Genomic DNA, 20,300 nt, shown 5'->3' with positions numbered 1-20,300 from the left:
ACACAAAATGCTAAATGCCATAAAAACTCTACATGCAGCCACAGGAACATTGCAGCAATTACAAGGCAGAGACTGAAGCACTCATGAAGGCCTTCTCAATGGTTGAAGACTCGGCAGAAGAAAGCTCCTCAGTCGTCTTTCTCACATATGCACTGTCTGTTATGGAAGTTCTGATCAACAATAGCACTAGCCAGGAGAATACAGAGCCTGAGTATAACCTGCAAGGTAGCACTTCAGTGGATTACATCCATTGTGGACTTTCAGGCAATGAGGAGGCAGACAAACTGGCTAAGTCAGAAGCTCAGTCAGAACAACCAACAAAACCTGTGAGTTACAAGAAAAAAGTCACCATCATCAAGGCACTAAGGAGACCAAGGATAGAGGAAGATGCTTTTCATCTCCTTGATCGGTCTGAACAAGTGATGTTGGTCAGGCTTCGTTCGGGACACAACAAGCTCAATGCTCACATGTACAAGAAATACAGACTGGCACCATCGCCAACTTGTTAATGTGGTGAGGAAGATAAGACTGCGGAGTATATACTTCGGAGATGTAAAAATGCATGACCATGAGCGAGCTGCGACTTGGCCGATAGATACAACAATGCACTAGAGACTGTATGGAGGTATTGGGGATCTGCGGCAAACCACAAGTTTCATCAAGGCTACTGGTCTGACAATGTAGTTGCGAACGAGAAGAAGAAGATAAAAACAAATTCTTTTTGTCGAATGATAAATGGTAATTCTCAAATTATCAGTCTTTGTGATCTTTATCTCTTCAACTAATGAATATAACTTTTTCTCATTTGGAAAAAAATAGATGCCCTGCTTGTCTAATTTAAAGCAATAACGTTGAAGATGTTACAGGGACATGTAACCGAAACATTTTGCTGTAAAATGTTTATTATATACTAGACTAAGATATGTTACAGATACAAAGTTATGTAACGAAGGCAATGATTTTATAACTGATATATTCAGCTCTTTATTTCAATGGAAACTTAGCAATGAGCATTTTGACATTTATTGTTTTAACAACAAAAAAAAGCATTTATCATTGACAATTACCGTAAGAAAGCCAATATTTGAAATAAAGCAGTTCGTAAATAGCATTTTTTATTTTGCATTAACATTTTTGCAGTAAGCATTGCGCATTGATCTTCAACAGGCATATCGCATTTGGTTTGTTGCATTTTATATAGAGTATTTGGCATTTAGCATTAAGTGATTGGCATCTAGCATTAAGTATTTGGTGTATAGCATTAAATTATTGACATTTTGCATTAAATAATTGTCATTTAACATTTGGCTATATTTATGGCGCACCGGCCTTCAATACATATCAAATGCCAAATGCCATATCCTTTGTGCTAAATGCCTATAATGGTTGCCAAATGACAAATGCTACTCGTAAAATGCTTTAACTTTGCGAGTAAATGATCTGTATTCCTTACACTAATGACTGTTACGTTTTATCATGTGAAAACATATGAAGTTCTATCAGTCTGATTTGAAGCAATGACATGTTCTGAGGGTTTAAGATGACATGATCAAAACTTTTCACTCTAAAATGTTAAGAAATATTTTTAATAGTGACAAAGTTATGTTACAAAGGTCAATGACTATTTACAGGATGCATTTATACACTGATATTCAGCTCTTTACCTGAATAAGTACTTAGCAATACGCATTTGGCATTTATTGTTTCGTATTAGCAATTAACAATTATCATTTATTGTTTGACAATTACCATTTCACAGGCAATATTTGACATTAAGCATATAGCAAAAAGCACTTTGCAATAACTGTCATTTAGCATTTGGCAAATTAGCTTTCCTTAGCCTTCGATAGTACTTAATAAATGTCATTTCGTTTTCAAAACATTTTGCATAAATTGTTTGGCATTTAGCATTATTTGATATTTAGCAATTGACACATGGTGCACCAGGTTTCCCCAGGTTTCCATATAAACATGTACATTAGCATCACTTTTGTAGAACCGTTCTAAACACACTGGAAGTCTTTACTCTAGGCCTAGTTTCCATTATTGTACAGCTAAACTATGGAGAGAAGTCCGGTAATATGATTAATTATCAAAGTGATAGAAGTACTAAATCTAAAATACTTGAATTCGTAACAGTAATAGTAAAGATATCAACGAAAATGAGAACAATCTTATGCATGCGTTATATGTTAAGCGTATCTATACAATACTGACATGTAACGATGTCACCAAAAAAAAAAAAAAACAACAACAAAAAACAAAACAAAAAACAAAAAAAAAAAACAAACAAAAAACATACACACACAACATAATTTATTCACATGCTTTCCAACAACAATTAATTTGATAAACATTTTTCTTTAATATTATATATGTTAAATATTCCAAGCCGAGATTCAACGAGTTATTCCCTAACTTCATTGTCCATGTGTATTGAAAAAGGAAGCGAATGAATAACGTATATGGCATGCAATCCGCTGCATTAATATATAAAATGGTGTCAAACGGACGTATCAAAACGTTTAGAATTTTAATTGCATGCGTATTATAAAAAATTTTCAAGCCAAAAATCAGCAATAGTTGTAATTAAGTCCAGAAAAGATTTTCTGATTAAAAGAGGCACATTGTTGGTTCACAACTGAATGCGCGTGCTAATAACTAAAATTGCACGTGCTGACGACAATTAAGAAGTTTAATAAGATATTTAGAATAAAATCACTGTAAACAATAGGTATTCATAACTTGATAAAAATATGAAAAAATCAAGTTTCTAATATGACAAAAGAAAGTTTCCGAGATTCCGCGAATACCAGCTTCAGTAGCCGTTTCCGTGGTTACGGCACATCGCTAAATTTCTACGACCTCGTTCAAAACCTCTATTTGTTGCCGAACTGTATTCTTATATAGGTGAAAAAGTTTTGTATTTTGGGTAAATTAAAATCCTTACGGAGGGCTCGTACACACGAAAGCTTCTTCAGATATGATGAATTCGTCACATTAAAGCATTTTATAAAAAGAAATTGGATCGACTCATGTCTACATCAATCTGCAGAGATAAGATGGGATAGGAAGAGGATTTTAAAATCTTCCTGAGAAGAATCTACTTGAAGATAGAAAAGAGATTTTAAACACAGGTTATCCAACAAGAGCAAGAATACAGAAACAAATTCTAGAAAGTATGGTACGAAACAGTATGAACTGAAACAGATTACTAAACAAAGCAAGAGAACCTAGCCACCAGTATATAAAAAGAACCTAGCCACCAGTATATAAGAAGTCTCAATCAATATCGACTTGAAGGCATTGTATTTCATCCAAATGATGCCGGATGAGAGGAAGACCAGCTGCTATAAACCTATCCGAGACATCAATGGTGGGATCTTAAGCATACCAGTTGATCCAGTAGTAATACCAACAGACCATTTTTACAAGCCCTGCTAAATGCCACTCCACATATCGACGAAGCGGATAAACTGGACAACAACCTACGACCCGTAAAAATATAAAATGGAAAAGCTCCTGGACCAGGACTACCCCCTCATACACATCAAATTAAGCTAGAAAAGACGATTGTCTTTATTTTCTTTACAGGAAATTGAAAAGAACCGGACCAGAAATAAACACTAGAAAGTCAAAATACCGCCAAGTTAATGCCACAAAGTTAAATACACATCACTGTAGAGAATGCTGACAATGAAGATGCCAAAGACTTCACCTGCCTGCCTCAGGAGCTTTGGGAATGATTCAGGAGAGAAGGTCTGTGGGGGAATGACGATGTGAACATGTGGATCGTGAAGGTAAAAACCAGGGAAACAAAACAAACTTTTATTACTATGAACAAAGTCAAGAGAAAAACTACCATCCTCCCTTTTTGAACACCAACCTGAAGCTGTATAATTTAAACAAAAAAGTTTTTATCTGTTCAACTGATCAGAATCAGGGGTTTCCTTGCCCGAGTGACTAAGGTCGCTGGCTTTTATTCACTTGCCTCTCGCCACTATTCGTTCAAAACATAGTTGGCTTACGAAAGTCGATGGTTGTACCCAGGTGCGTACCCGAGTCCGAAATAATATCCGAATGGGTACCTGGGATCTTCACCCATCATCAAAAGCTGAAAAGACGCCATATGTACCATAATTCGGAATACTCGAACCACACCAAAAGCATCGTTCATAACATGTAGATTTTCGTATACAGGTACTTGTATCAGAGCTCGACGATTAGTTTTCTAGATAAGATGCTCAGTCAAGAGTTCAGCTCTTGGAAAGGACTGAACAGAGACCAATCAGTAATAGCATGGAAAAGTATCAGACACATCGTGAGAAGGGCACTACCAAACATTACCAGACAATTCCTTGATTGAAACCATCAAAACCCAGGCAAAAAATGCCTGATATTATTATATTTTTGCATGGAGACTTACATTTGATGCCGAATTGCTGTCCACATATCCTAGAAAGAAGTAACCTTGTGTGAATAGGAACCAGGAAAAACTGGAGTTTTAGTATCATCTATAACTGAAGCTATCCTTCGAACTGGATGCTAAAATAATTGAGGAGTCGCCGATATTGGCAACCGGTGCTAGTACAAATAAACAAATTAACTTAGATACTCTATCCCTGCTTTTTAATGACACCATCTGATGGTATCTTTGAATGATCAATTTATGTAATAGAAACAGGTCATTTCAATAAATATTTATAAACCCACTTATCAGTAGTAGGCACTTCAACATTTCAACTACCAAATTTCAAAGAATTTTGATAAATTGCTAAATAATAGTCTGACATGAAACATAAAATAAATATTAACGATGAAGATTATCTTGTCAGAGGAAAATCAAGATATATCTTCTTAAAAAACAAACTGCTGATTGTCTTTCAGCCAAGGATTGAGACTTACACGTTTTGTACATGTAATTCAATCAACAGTTAATATAGATTGTAGAAATTGTTATTAACACATATTTTAGATAATATATCATCATCAAGAAGAAGAATCTTTATTATGCATAAAATCTTACAAGATCTGTGAGCATAGCATGATAAATACATGTGTCTAGTTTATAACAAAATCATGGCAAGATGGCAAAACATTTCCGATTTAATTTCATGTAAGTACAAATATCTAATTATCAAAATTGCAGTAATTGCTTATTGTGGGAGAGACAAATTAATATGAAAATGGTTTGCGTTTCACAATGCAATACAATGACAATAAAGAATTATATTGTTACAATGACAAGAGTTTTTAATATAAATTTTCTAGGTGTAAATATCTATGTTGTTTCTAATAAAATCTGTAAAAAGATCCTTTGGAAGCAAAGAATGCAGCCAAAAAGAATAATAGCAGACTCGGTTTGACTGAGTCTGTTCATGAGAGGTAATGAAATGTGCAACACCTCTCACGCCTCCTAGCACCGGCTTAAGCGGAACTCTATTACACATATGTTGAATTGACTCCATGTTCCCAAAGGACCAGAAAATATAACAGCACTGAATCCAAGTAAGCGGATACTTTTTACAGCCGCCACACGACAGTTAAAGATTTATGTTGTGATAGTTAATAAAATCTGTAAAATATCCTTTTATAGTAGCATCAAGTCTACAGCTTATTATAAAGTACAAACTGTATATATTGTAACAAATATTTAGTTCTTCTCTCGAAACATTAGTCAAAAACTAATTAAAATCTTCTAAAATGCCAATATTTCTATGCACCATAATTCAAACAAATAATTGTTCGGATGTGTACAAAGATAGAAATTATATTATAAAGTTGTTGAATATTGTGTAAAATCAGACTTTCTCTAAAGTCATTGCTCGTGAATTCCATCTTCAATTTCTTTACAGTGGAGCACACAATTTATCTTCATGTACAATGTTGTTCTCTTTTAAGAATAAAATACATACAGTAGAGACCTTTACATACTCCTCCGTTGCCCATCAGACCACCACAAAAAGCACCCCCCCCCAACCCCCACCCCCCTCTCGAGTGGAAATCGATCTGAGAAAAACAAAATAATATCATTTTCATTGACATAATGTACATTGTATATAAAATACGTAAACAAAATGGGAACATCAATTAACAAATGTGTAAGGTCTTTTAAATCAACTTTAATGTCTGCTTATGCTTTTTTTTTTTATTTCAGTGTAAGGTCGTTATATCTTTCTCTGGGCGATTAACATATGCAATATGTTCTTGAGTGGCGATTAACATATGCAATATGTTCTTGAGTGGCGTAGCCACGAGTACAAAACGCTACTCTACTCAAGAAAATATTGCATATTAAGTAAGTAAAAATACGTCCCACCTCGGAGAAATATAAAACGATTTGTTAATCCCCCGCCGTGGCGGAGGGATTATAGGAATGGTCTGCGTCCGTCCTTCCGTCCGTCCGTCCTTCCGTCCTTCCGTCCGTAACAAATTCGTGTCCGGTCCATATCTCCTAAACCCCTTGAAGGATTTTCATGAAACTTGGGTAAAATGATCACCTCATCAAGACGATGTGCAGAACCCATGAGTCAGCCTTGTCGGTTCAAGGTCAAGGTCACAACTCAAGGTCAAAGGTTTGAGCCTGCCATTTTGTGTCCGCTCTATATCTCCTAAACCCCTTGAAGGAATTTTATAAAACTTGGGTCAAATGATCACCTCATCAAGACGATGTGCAGAACCCATGAGTCAGCCATGCCGGCTCAAGGTCAAGGTCACAACTCAAAGTCAAAGGTTTGAGCCTTCCATTTTGTGTCCGCTCTTTATCTCTTAAACCCCTTGAAGGAATTTTATAAAACTTGGGTCAAAGGTCACCTCATCAAGACGATGTGCAGAACCCATGAGTTAGTCATGCCGGCTCAAGGTCAAGGTCACAACTTAGGGTCAAAGGTTTGAACCTTCCATTTTGTGTCCGCTCTATATCTCCTAAACCCCTTGAAGGATTTTCATCAAACTTGGGTCAAACGATCACCTCATCAAGGTGATGTGCAGAACTTATGAGTCAGCCATGTCAGTTCAAGGTCAAGGTCACAACTGAAGGTCAAAGGTTTGAACCTTCCATTTCGTGTCCACTCTATATCTCCTAAACCCCTTGAAGGAATTTTATAAAACCTGGGTCAAATGATTACCTCATCAAGATGATGTGCAGAAATTATGAGTCAACCATGCCAGCTCAAGGTCAAGGTCACAACTAAGGGTCGAAGGTTTGAGCCTTCCATTTGGTGTCCACTCTGTATCTCCTGAACCCCTTGAAGGATTTTCATCAAACTTTTGTCAAATGATCACCTCATCAAGAACTCATGAGTCAGCCATGTCAACTCAAGGTCAAGGTCACAACTGAAGGTCAAAGGTTTCAGCTCTGTATCTCCTAAACCCCTTGAAGGATTTTCATGAAACTTTGGTCAAATGATCACCTCATCAAGACGTTGTGCAGAATTCATGAGTCAGCCGTGTCAGTTCAAGGTCAAGGTCACAGCTAAAATCAAAGGTTTTACCCTTTCACTATCCATAGCAGTGGCGGGGCATTTAGCTGTCTTTCAGACTGCCTTGTTATTAAAGAGGGAAGCGTAGCGTCCCATTGTAAAAAGGTATTCTTGTTAAGTACGAATTATTTGAATACATGATAAATTATATACAATTAGGTACTTTCCCTTCTAAAGAAAAGTGGAAATCAATATGTAAATATGTTATCCATAATTCGGAAGTACATAAATGGAAAGAAAGTGCATATAAGAACTGATTGTGATAAGATGAAACTTAAACGAGATGAATTATTTTGTAATATAGGCTTTAGTTTTGGCGATAATGTATTGCATGCATTATTGAACGACGACAATGACACAAAATTTCACAAGCTCATTGGTAGACGTTTGATATCAATTACTTGTAAAAACGTTCATAAGCATTTTTTTAAGAACTGCCATTCGCTATGTTGTTTCATGTATGCATTTTTTCTGCAAAGATGATTGATTTATAAACCAATTTGATAAATATATGGCTAAATGTATTATTGCATCATGCATATGTATTCTGTAATGAATTGTGACAATGTGTGATATGTTTTACACTTTTTTCTCCATATATGTATATGAACAAGGTAGTTTTGAAATAAAGCGAAAACCTTAATACTTCTTTTACAATTCATATTGTTTGTGTACCATTGTTTGCTACATTGTTATATTTATTCCCATTTGTAATTTATGTTGTGTTTGAAATGTATATCACTGAGAAGTGGAAATAAAGAGTACAATATATAACTAAGTTTTAGACAGACTACATTGTTCAATAGATATAAGTGTTAATCATAACCTAAAGCTACTGGCCCAGAGTTTGGCTTAAATTTTTTCACATGTTCATTTCCGCCAAGTTTGGCACAAAATGTTTATATGACATTGAAAAATAGCAAAGTGGAGTAAGATAAGTATTAGATATGGATAAAAAAGCGGCAAAAATGCTTTTCCCCCAAAGCATTGCAATGGTTTACATCCTTCTGCACAATACTTTTAGTTATCTATTAGCACAAATCATGTCAATAAGTTTGTACCAATGGTCAGTTTCAAAGTACCCACAATTTGTGGATTTTGAGAGAAAAACCTAATATTTGTCAACGAGCTTCTATCGAGTTGCTATTTGGCATTGCATGTATAGCCAAAATAATGATATTATATAAATATCATATGGCAGCGTGTGTGACATTGATATTGTCAACCCGAGGGCAGAATGTCACCCGAGGCGAAAGCCGAGTGGTGACATTCTGTTTCGAGGGTTGACAATATCAATATCACACACGCTGTCATATGATATTTATTTTATTATACCGAACAAAACTGAGCTCATAAAAAGTTTTAAAAATGTTTTAAATTCATTTAATTCAACAGTTTCATCTTTAGCGCGGTAATCACCTGTGTACAAATTGAACAGTGACGTCATTACAATATAACATTGTGTACAAGGGAGGCATCATTTGGCTAAAAATTGAAATAGTTACTTGCCCTTATATGACATTCAAAATATCAGCGCGGTCACATGACCTGACAGTCAATTTCGCTTGGTCACGTGGTAAAAAAGTTGAAAATGTTTGTGATAGTCAAAATATCTCTTTTTCGGGTAATGGAATTTTACCATTGTAGGCAAAAGTGAGGTATAATAATGACATATAATATTCAACAGTTACTTTTCAAGTCATATTGCTTGATAAGTCCGAAAATATTAATGTTGCACAGTTGCTTAAACTAGCTATTACAAATGACCTATACTTTTTATTAGTAACAATGCAATATCAATATTTTCAGAGCTGCTGTGCAATATGACCTGAAACATGTCCGATATCAACTCAATTAATTGTTGAATAGACTTAATTGACATTGATTTTGTTGTTTTTGATGTGTATGCATCTATGTTATACATTTATTGAATGGATTGAATTGACTTTTGAACGCCAGGCCATTCAGTAAGTGATTTATTACATGACATTTGAAATAAATTTTCATTTTTTGCTGACCAAGTTTTTGCTTAGCCCAGCTACAATTAGTGTAGAAACTACCAGGATGGATTGAAAGTCATGTAATAATTACCAATATTGTTGTTTTAGTGTTGTTTGTTAACATAGTCTAGAACCGCATCAAATCTTTATGCATTTTTTTTCAATTTAGGCTGAATACATAATGGAATCAAAATCATCTGAAGTAAACGGTATTTGAGTATTCGTACTCATGCTGTATCTGAAGTTTGTCGAAGAAAAGGGTATTCGTATTTATCACATAATACCTGTAGATACATGTACCAAACTTCCTACCAGAATAAGGATCAATATAATTACACGGGTCTGTATTACCTGTTATGTACTAAAATGTACAACACGTGTTAGCAAAAATGTAATATCTTTACTATGAAATACTATGTTACTTCACTTTAAAACTGTAGTGTTAGAAATTATTCTATTTTTCAAGTGATAAGACAATACACACGAAAAGACAATACACACGAAGTAGTGAAGCAAAGGTAAGTTATATACAGACAGATAATAAATATTATATCTGGTGAAAAATATATTGTATTGTGTATGTAGTTGTATTCATTTTCCATTCGATTATGACAGTGCAAGGGGGTTAAACTAATTGATACCCTAAGAATACCTACTAAATGCAAGAATTGCTTTTCTTTGCAAACACTATTTAAGAAAGACGTCAGATCTTCATTTAGTTATACAAACAATACTTAAACAAAAGTGGCCTCGGCGACTTCTCCAGAAGAATGTTGTTGATTTTAGTTCATGGAAAGTGCACGATATATGAGGCACTCAAATTCTAGAAGCGTAACGTGCATGGTGTAAAGTAATTTACTACCCAGGGGTGTTTTGCCACTGAAGGTTCCAATGAGGTACTCAATTATGTTCCTCCCTGTTTCTATCTGTTCGGTACTCCTATTGATTATTGCATTCGTTTATGTTAATGTGTACATATTTGCTCAGCCACAGTGTATGTGTATACAATAACACATACCAATGTCCATGCAAAATGCGGGTACTAAAACCTGGTGACACAGTCTAGCATCTTAACTGGACCAGTACGTCCGCTGTAAAAAGGACGAAGTAGCTGTACCAATGTAAGCTAATCTATATTGCTGCTTTTACCTGAAACATTTAACAACAAAATGTGAAAATTAGCCGCCAGGTAAAACACTTGAAACACACTGTTAAATCTATGCACCTAGCATAATGATAAAAGCATGCTACCTGTAATCATGTAATTGCATTTCAGTGCAGTTTCTTAATCGTCTATTTGCTTCTTATTAAATATGTTGCTTCATTTATTGCTCCATTCTGAGGAATACGTTTTCATTGAGGCAGAACCTCAAATTTTCAAAAAATTGAAATACAGTAAATAGAATCTAGAGCTTTATTTACGAGTCCTTCAAACAACCAGAAGTCATTTCACAAATCTGCATTTTTACCAAAATTTAACACATACGCACGCACATACATACGCACACACATATGCGCCCACGTACACACGCGCGTGCGCAAGCATATATTGCTTTCGGAGGTATCTTTAAATTGTAATTACTGTAGAAACCAGGTAGGTGTTTGTTAACTGATTTATCAGCAGACATCTTATCGTTCCAACAGTCAGCTAGGTTTCAAAGATGTATGATAAATTGCTAAATAATAGTTTATCTATTGCGACTTACATGAAACACGAAATAAAATGTAAAAGATAAATCTGCCTGAGGTAAATCATTGTATGTTATCTTTGAAAACAAACTGCCGATCCTCATTCCACTTTATTTCAGTATTTTGTTTTATATTGGCCCCGTCTACAAGTCATCGAATGTATGGTGTTCAACCGTTTTACAGTTGGACACTGCGCTTCCCTCTTTAATTGTGCGTGACGGAATATGCAGAGGACTCCATGATAAAAAAGTTAAGTTTCTTGTTTAACGTGGGTAGTCGACGAAAGTCCCCACTTAGAATGGATGGAACAACTTATCTCCCGTGACAGATGTCATATTTACCTCCCCAGCATCCAGTCTAGGTCGATACTGCTGGAAACAGTACCAATTTAAGTAAATCACCCAGCACTGAACACTAGTCGGTATATCAGCCGCGACCGGGAATCGAACCTCCTAACCAGAGCGCCACTAATTCCCTGAATGAAAAACACTGAGCTGTTTTGATATCTGTCTTCTGGCCTGTTGCGTCGGGCTCATAAGGTTGTTTCTCTTGCTGCTCTGTCTTCTGGCCTGTTGCGTCGGGCTCATAAGGTTGTTTCTCTTGCTGCTCTGTCTTCTGCAAAGGCAGTGAGTACATTCGTTTTTGGTTTTTCAGGTTTGTTTTTATATAAATCTACAAGATCATTCTTGTTTTTAAATGCCATGTCTTCTGTTGCCATTGCGTGTATTCACCTGGCGAGGATTACTTTTGTTTACAATGTCCTGTGACTCGGAACATGATGGAGGTAAGAGTGGGGTTAGGTGCGCACCATAAAAATGAATTATGCTCCCTGTGATAGTTTTGCCACTGACAATTCCAAAGCGGTTTTCAATTATGTGTTTCTTTATTTGTTCACTTGTGTTTGCTTTGTCTTTGTCTGTGCGTCTGTTTGTCAATGCGTTTTAGTATTGTGCATGTTCGCGGGGGCCTCTGTGGGCGGGTGGTTAAGGTCGCTGACTTCAACTCACTTGCTCCTCATCGATGTGGGTTCGAGCCTCTCTCGGGGCATTGAATTACTCATGTGAGGTGGTCCTACCCAGGTGCCTGCTCGTGATGATATAGTGCACGGAGGGGCACCTGGGGTCTTCCTCCACCACCAAACCTTTAAAGACGCATATGACCTATAATTGTATCGGTGTGACGTTAAAACCCAACAAATTAAAATAAAAGTGCACATTTGCGTGCTCTGTGTTGCGTTTTGGAGAGGCTGATTTTGGAACGTGTCGGATATTCATCCGACAACAAGTAAACGCAGAAATTGTTTTATCTCAAATACATTATAAACTTTTCTCCAGCCAGTCAACGGCTGGTATTGTAATTACCTCCCCAGTATGTATCCAGTTTCAGTAAATACCTGTTATTGAACACATGTCAGCATATAAACCGAACTCGAGTTGCTAGTCCTGATTCCAACCTCCCCTACTGAGATCCTCAAATCATAAAATTAATGTCATACTACGTGTGGATGTTCAGTGTTAATGGTAACAATGATGTTAATGTTTGCTGATGATCCTGATCCTGATGATGATACCGATGTGGATGTACAGCATTAACCGCTGTCCATTCGAAAAAGTATTCTGAAGTATTCTAGTAGGTTTACTTTGTTTCATTTCATTATTATTTCCAGCCATTTTTGACCATAAAAGTAAAAAGCGGGCCACGATTGCCTGCTAATGTCACTAGTTCTTTACCACGATCACCTAGCTTAAAACTTGTTGCCACTTCAGTATTAACATTTTTTTTCTATGATTTTACCTAGTTGTCAGCCTTAAAAGGCCCGGTTTTAAACTTGACGTAGAGGGCTGTATGAGCGCTGTGTTCCTTGTACTTGGCTTTTCCAGCTGTACTTTTGTCCTTGTTTTCTTAGATTCATAAAGACATCCTGGCATTTTTATAATGTGACAGAAATGTCTTGAATATTCATTTTTTTCTTCATAAAATTTTACTCAGTGACCTGCCTTTTGACCGCAAATAACATAATTTGAAATTCCTGTGGATTTCTTAATGACTTACAGTCAAATAAACCAGCTTGAATATATATGTTAGCCATGTTTTTCTATTATTTGACTTACTGATCAGGTTTTTGATCCTATAATTATGCGCCTTCGTGGTATAATTCCTTCAAATCTGAACTCAAAACAATGATTTTATTCAGCGACAAAATCACTAAATGAGATATATCATTTCTTAAACAATGGAGGCAGCTGAAACTGTGTGTTATAATCCAACAAAAACACTGTTTGTATGTCAAAGTGTCCAAATGTAAGAACTACACGCTGGAAAAGAACACCACACAGAACAGCGTGTCGTCAAGGGTGTAGATAATAATAATTCTTGATTTCGTGTTTGAATGGAAACATATATATCAAACGTTGATTTGCGCTTGAATAAAACCATTGTATTATTTTATCATGAAGGCCTATCTCGAGTGATATAATTCCTTCGCATCTGAACTACAAACAGTGTTTTAATTCAATCACAAATCACTGTTTGGAACATATTACTTCTTAAATAATGCCATTTTCCAGCAGAAATAACTTCACAATGAGTAATACTAAATTTTAGAAAATGATTATTTCTAGAGAAGTTATACAATATAGTATTAACAGTATTATTTATCTGTTTATAATAATATACTGAATGCGATATGGCACTGTGGCCAGTCAAAATTGTTTGCTTTTGACACCTGGACCCAGGACCCAGTTGTTCGAAACTTTAACCGACTGTTAAACTAACTGCCGGTTAAATTTTGATTCAAAATATTAGTCTTGGTGGAAACACCAGTATGAAGTTTTGCTTTAACTGTAAAGACATTTTTGTGTTCAAAGTCCTAACACATAAATTTGTTTAAATAAGTCTTCTAAAGTGTTAAAATATAATCTTTCCAAAAAGTTGATTAGTATTTCATAAAGACTATCTGCATATGTTCAAAATGCAATTACTCTGTTTTTATATAAGGCTGTTAATTAGAACTATATAAGGCTGTTAGAAATAAAGGACCGAATATTGAAATGTGTGAATAAAGTAGTCTGTATTACTTTATTATTAAAAAATAAAGAACAGAACAGAACAGAACAGAAAGTTTATTAACGAGTACACTACAGGTACATTGTTAAACATGATTTACATAATACAATTTTAGATAAAGAAGGTTATATTTAATATGTATTGATAACAAATATTATAAGAACTTCAATGTGAATGTATGAGCCAGAAAAAAAGTAAAATACGGACGAGAGGATATGTTATAGCTGATATAAAGTCACCAAAAATAAGATGACGAAAATATTTTTTTAAAAATTCAGACTGCGACGCTGACATGTATCAATGTACTGAAGACAAAATATGCATCCCTGACAGCTTTGTTTGTGACGGTGAAGCTGACTGCCAGGACGGGAGTGATGAGCGTTTCTGCGGTGAGTATTATTTATTTCTAAACTTTTAAAAATCTTATTTGTATGAATCTAAACTTGGATTGTCATACATTACCAACTTGGCTCATCATACATGAACGTCCGAGTATATTCAGTTTATTTATTTTTGATAAACTTGTGGTGCTATTTGAAGCAATTTTTGTAGATTAGTAAGCAGTTTTATTCGTACCAATGTAAGAAATCCCAACATTACAGTGTAAATCTTGTTTTGACACATCATCATTTCTGATACAGCTGCGTGTATTAAAGTCACTGTTTATATTTCAGAATCTGAATGCAATAACAAAAACTCGACAGAAAACAATTAAAAGCATTTTAATGGTACTATTTTTTGTCAAAATAAATTATTGCCATTTCAACTTGAATACATCACATGGAGTGAACAATGTAGATATAACATGGTAGATTTACAAAAATGTTTCAGCCGTATAAAAAACAAAACAAAAAAAAAACTAGTATGAATATAAAACAACACAGTTACTGACATAGCTTGCACGCTGCGTTTTTAAACATAGAATGACAACACATCTACATTTATATCCGGTAAAGAAGTTTTTTGGACATAACTTTTTATGTGTCTCCTAAAACATTCTATCGTGTATCTAAAGAGCACTGAGACACTGTCACGTTTTTTACCATACATATACTTTGCAAAGACAGTTTAAGTTTGTCGTTCACAGTTAAGGTGAAACAATTACATGTCTTCAATTACAAAGAATCATATATTTATATATAAAATGTATGATCTGACATTGACAAATAAAACAGGTATTACGTATATGTAATCATTGCAAAGCAATTTATGTACTGGATCCGTAATGACTATCGGGAATTTCCGTGATATTACGTATACTCCGTGAAATAGTTCGGCATTCTTCGGTTAGTTACTCGTATGAACTACATTAGCAACCGGAGAATACCAAAAATAGCATCGGGAGAATACGTAATTATGTTGGTATATTTCTTCCACGAGATAGATAGGTAACTATCGCGATACTTAAAAAAGATATCTTCTTGAAGCAAAGTTTTCTGAAAAGATTATCTCAACCTTGAAATATTATTGCGATAATTTACCTTAGTACCTCGAAATTCTTTTGCGAAAGTGCCCACAGTTGCCATTTGTTAGCAAGACAGGTATCTCGGTACTTTCAGCAATAACCCCGATATTTCTAACTTTTCTGGAAACTTTATCTCAATAGCCTAAAATTTCCTGGAAATGAAAAAGCATATCTTGAAAACAATAATTTATTGCTATAACGTTTCAGAAAAATGCATAACTTTTCTGGGAAGTTTAGAATATTATCGTAAAACCTACCAAGTATCTCGTGGCAGCTTCTAGCACTAAAGGGAAATTTTGCGCTAAAATAGTTTCAGGACATAAAAAAATATCCAGAAAATGTTATGTTTTGCCGAAATGTTTTCAGAAAAATGCACAAATTTCTTGGAAAGTTGACTATATTATCGTGATAGCTAACTAGCTATTTCCTAGCAGAAATATGCCACCATGCGTAATCGAATGTCATTACGAGTCCTTGACCTTAAGGATTAATCATGTCAATGTCAATCATGTGTGTCATGTAACTGACTTATTCTGTAACATGGTTTTGAGAAAATTTCTATTTCACCAATATAATTTGCTGTAAATAGGGAGTCATAAATGCAGTGGTCAACAGGTTGCACTACCACGCTTGAAATCCGAGTCGATCCCAGATCGTGGCTGATATCAAAGCTTGTGTACACACATGAGTAATTCATTTAAACTGGTTTAGTCTAGACTTGATGCTGATGGGATAGACTGGAAATTAATTGTTCCATCCATCATTCCAGGTGGGTACTTTGTCGGCTACCCATTCTAAACATGAAATTAAAGATATAATTTTCCTCTAACCATAAAGATCAACAATAATCACATGACAAGTATTTAAAAAATCGGTCAATTTTTGACAGTTATTGTTTTGGCATGAATACGACCCGAGTACCTACAAAACATCACTGTAAAATTATTTTGTTGTCTTAACATACCAGCAGACAAAATGTTTTTAAGCTTGTCAGGACACTTGTCTTTGACTTGATCATCAAAACAGCCAACTAACATATCACATACCCCTTTTAACCAAAGAGCTATAAAAATATATGTATTTATACTTCTTTATTTTAACTAAATATGTTTGCAGTGGTTTATGTACTAGAGGTTATACTATGTTATTCGATACAAGTTATTGAAAGTTAAACATAATCTAAATCAAGTGAGATCTGCGAAAACGTTTAGAAAGACGCGGTCTAAATCAAAGTCAAACATAAATAATCTTTATAAATCTTAAGATAAAAGTAATAGTAAAACATATTCTCTCAGAAAATAATTAAAATGTATAACGTCAGCAGATAGCATCGTCAATATGGATTATAGCGGCATTTAGGCTTACGGTCTTGAAACAAGACAAGATCATTTGTAAGTTTATTTGAAAAAAAAACAACGTGGTTTGAACTTCAATCTGGTACATTATCTAATTCCTGACAGGAATAATTTTTCTGTTTGTGTTCTGACTTCATTAAGAAAACAACGCATACACAAGACCTGTAAGAATCTGTAAGTATTCAACGTCTTCCATTTGTCAATATGGTCCATCCAAATTCGGCACATTCTGAACGGAACTTCTTATCACAGAATCCATATATTATAGGGTTCGCCATATTGTTTATCACAAATGAACGCAAAAATATATTATAGAAGGCAATCCCAGTCGGCGACATGTCTTTCACAAAGAATGGGTTCATTGAATTAATCACCATCAATACTAAATGTGGTATAAAAGATAAAATGAACACCACGGTAATTATAAATAACATGAAAGTGACTTGCTTCGTTCGAAGGCTTGGTCCTTTATTCGCACTTTTTTCACTCTTGTTGCACCCGATTCGGTTTTTCTGTCTATTCATACGCTCAAGTCTCGGCGTCGACTCTCTCGAGAAATCTCGGGGCGCGGGAGAATTCGAACGATATATCTGTTTGCTAGTCACCACATTTTTCAACAACTCTGCATATGGGTCTTTCTTTATTTCTAGACCTTCCAGGGACTCCTTCCTAGGCGTTGTTTCTCTTAAGTTTTGTCTGTCGTGGTGAGGCGACATCTGATAATCCCGTCCGTTTACGACATCATTTCTGTTATTCAATACGCATATCTTCTCTTTTGTTCTTCCTGTAATATACATTTGCAATTATTTGGTAAGAAAGCTGAAGGAATGATACAATAGATCAGACTGCAGTTTTTAATTTTGACAATGCTACAGTTATCTTCACTGGAAGACATTTTTCTACAGCTCGTATATTAACATACCTTTATATTACAGTAAGGTCAACCTGACAGGTCCTATAAACGATGAATATCACTCGAGGTAGCTCGACAAGGGACAATGGACGAATCACCAGGTAATAATCTTTGCTATATGACTTGTCTATATTCAACACTAAATTTTGTTGGGCTAAATTCAAAATCTGAATCAAAAAGTTTTGACTTTTCATTTCTAATGTCATGTAAGTGTTTCGGATCTCGGGTAATAGTTCTGACTTCCTATCGGCGAGCCATTCAGTAAATGTATACTACAGGCTTAATTTAGGATGATACAAACTTCGTTATACTTTAATAGTTCATATAATTTTATTTACGGTCACGTTAACAATGACTGACAAAGAGGCATGTACGCGAGAGGTATTAAGACATTAAAGATTTACCAATGTTTGAATTAGCATTCGTAATTACACAGTGACCAGGAAGATAATTGTAGTGAAAAAATAACAAACTTAGTGAAGAAAAACATTAATATACAAAGGATTGATTTGTTGTTGAAAAATGTAAATTTAGAAAAGCCGGTCAGGTTTACAATTTCTAACTGGCACAAACAAAGTTAGCAATCAGATGTAACGGACGACTCATGTCAGTTGCATAAATAACACCGTAAGGAGAAATTTCTGGACAAACAGTATCGTACAAGAATACCTTCCGAGTATTCCTGGTTTAATCATTAGCCAAGAACTATCTGAAAATAATTTGCTAAAATACGTAAAAGGCTATACAAATTAGGTACTTTTTAAGCTCATTTCTAATTATTTATTCACTGACCTTTATAATCATCTAACGAGCCCTTTCTGTTGTACGTGTTTTCTCTGATGAACTTGTGATGGTACCAGATCCGAGTCCCGATCCGAAAATATAATATACTTATGACTAACATTGAAATAACGCTTAGCAACAGTTGAAAAATAAAATATCCTTTTGGCAAATAAGAATTTTCAATCTCAGGGTCAATAAAGCACTCTGTTCCTGTAATATTATACACACCAGTGTCTACGACGGCGTCGCCGTAGACGAATATCGCTGGAATGGCGACCAGACAGCCCAGGATGGATGCCACCAAGCACATCAGTTTTATTTTATTTGTTGTCATTTCTGATGAAAATGGATTACAAATCCTCCGATGTCTCTCTATAGCTATAGCAATCACAATGAAAGCGGAACTGACCACGAAAAATACGTGCAGAAAACGTAAGGTCTTGCACGCCTCCTCCGAGGGAAACATGTAAGGATATAACATACTGACAATCAACAGAGGCATGCCAACACTGCAGGCTATAAGGTCTATCCATCCTAGCCACAAAATAAAACTTCTGTACGTCGATGGATGATACTTTGTCGTGTATATATAGAGAACTAACATATTTCCGAATACCCCTACTACCATCAGGATCGCTATGAAAACAATAGTTGGTATGTGCAACTGTACGAGAACATCGTTCAAATGCTGAATTGTCACGTTTTGCCCAAAGTCATTCCTCCAGTCCTTTGGAATCGTTGTATACATTATATATTTTGATGAATACTAGCTTTATAAGAACACTAAAAAATATTTTGTTTTATTCTATGAGCTTTCTATGTCCTTTAATCCTTTATGACATTTTAATATACAAATTCGAACTGGCAGACCAGACGTTAACAATCCTCCAAGAGCTTATGTCTTGATTTCCTGAAGGCACCGGTTGACAAGAGATAATTCTGCAAGCAAGTTGTTTAAATGGTGGATGATCTACGTGTGGGTTTAGAAAACTGCCGTTTGATATATAAATATTTCGCATGCAACACTGTACTGCTGGAAGAATCGAAACACTCCCCAAACAAATTCGCAGAAGATTTTGAAGAAAGATTCTCAGAAAATGTCTTGAGGCGTGTTCTACAGGAGTAACAACATCAAGCAGCGATGGTTTGTCTCCAATCAGGCGCTTATCTCAATTTTGCTTTTTAAACACGTTGTTTATTCATTTCATTGGCCATATCACAAAAATATCCGTGTTATAAAAAGATAACGTTTTTTTCATTTTTGTTCAGGGAAATCTATAAGCAATTAAACCTAATATAACATTTTATACAATTTTTTTATCATTTCCGCCAGAATTTCTAAGAAAATCCACTAAAAATCCCCAAAACCATGATTCCGTTAAACTTCTACACATGTCAGACTTTTATAACTTCTTAGCTCTTATACAAGTCGATCACCAGTTTTCTCCATTACACAAATATTTATGCTTTGCTCTTGTTTCACCGAGAAAATGGTAAACATGTATCACTTATTCATGTTTATATAAACTTTCAAGTGGCAGATTCTCG

At 35.1% G+C, this 20,300-nt stretch overlaps 1 protein-coding gene across 1 annotated transcript; it reads right to left on the bottom strand.

Annotated features, from left to right (window-relative positions):
• Positions 1-14,276: 14,276 nt before the first annotated feature.
• On the bottom strand, positions 14,277-19,793 carry LOC123540349 (uncharacterized). The gene is made up of 2 exons (XM_045325301.2): positions 18,762-19,793; positions 14,277-17,840 (listed from the first exon to the last, which is right to left on the bottom strand). Exons 1-2 carry the CDS (start codon positions 19,498-19,500, stop codon positions 17,239-17,241), a joined length of 1,341 nt encoding a protein of 446 aa, XP_045181236.2. The 5' UTR covers positions 19,501-19,793; the 3' UTR covers positions 14,277-17,238.
• Between the last annotated feature and the right edge of the window lie 507 nt (positions 19,794-20,300).

This window comes from Mercenaria mercenaria, chromosome 16 (assembly GCF_021730395.1).
Source record: "Mercenaria mercenaria strain notata chromosome 16, MADL_Memer_1, whole genome shotgun sequence".
Classification (NCBI taxonomy): domain Eukaryota; kingdom Metazoa; phylum Mollusca; class Bivalvia; order Venerida; family Veneridae; genus Mercenaria; species Mercenaria mercenaria.
This window is presented reverse-complemented; position numbering and strand designations above follow the sequence as displayed.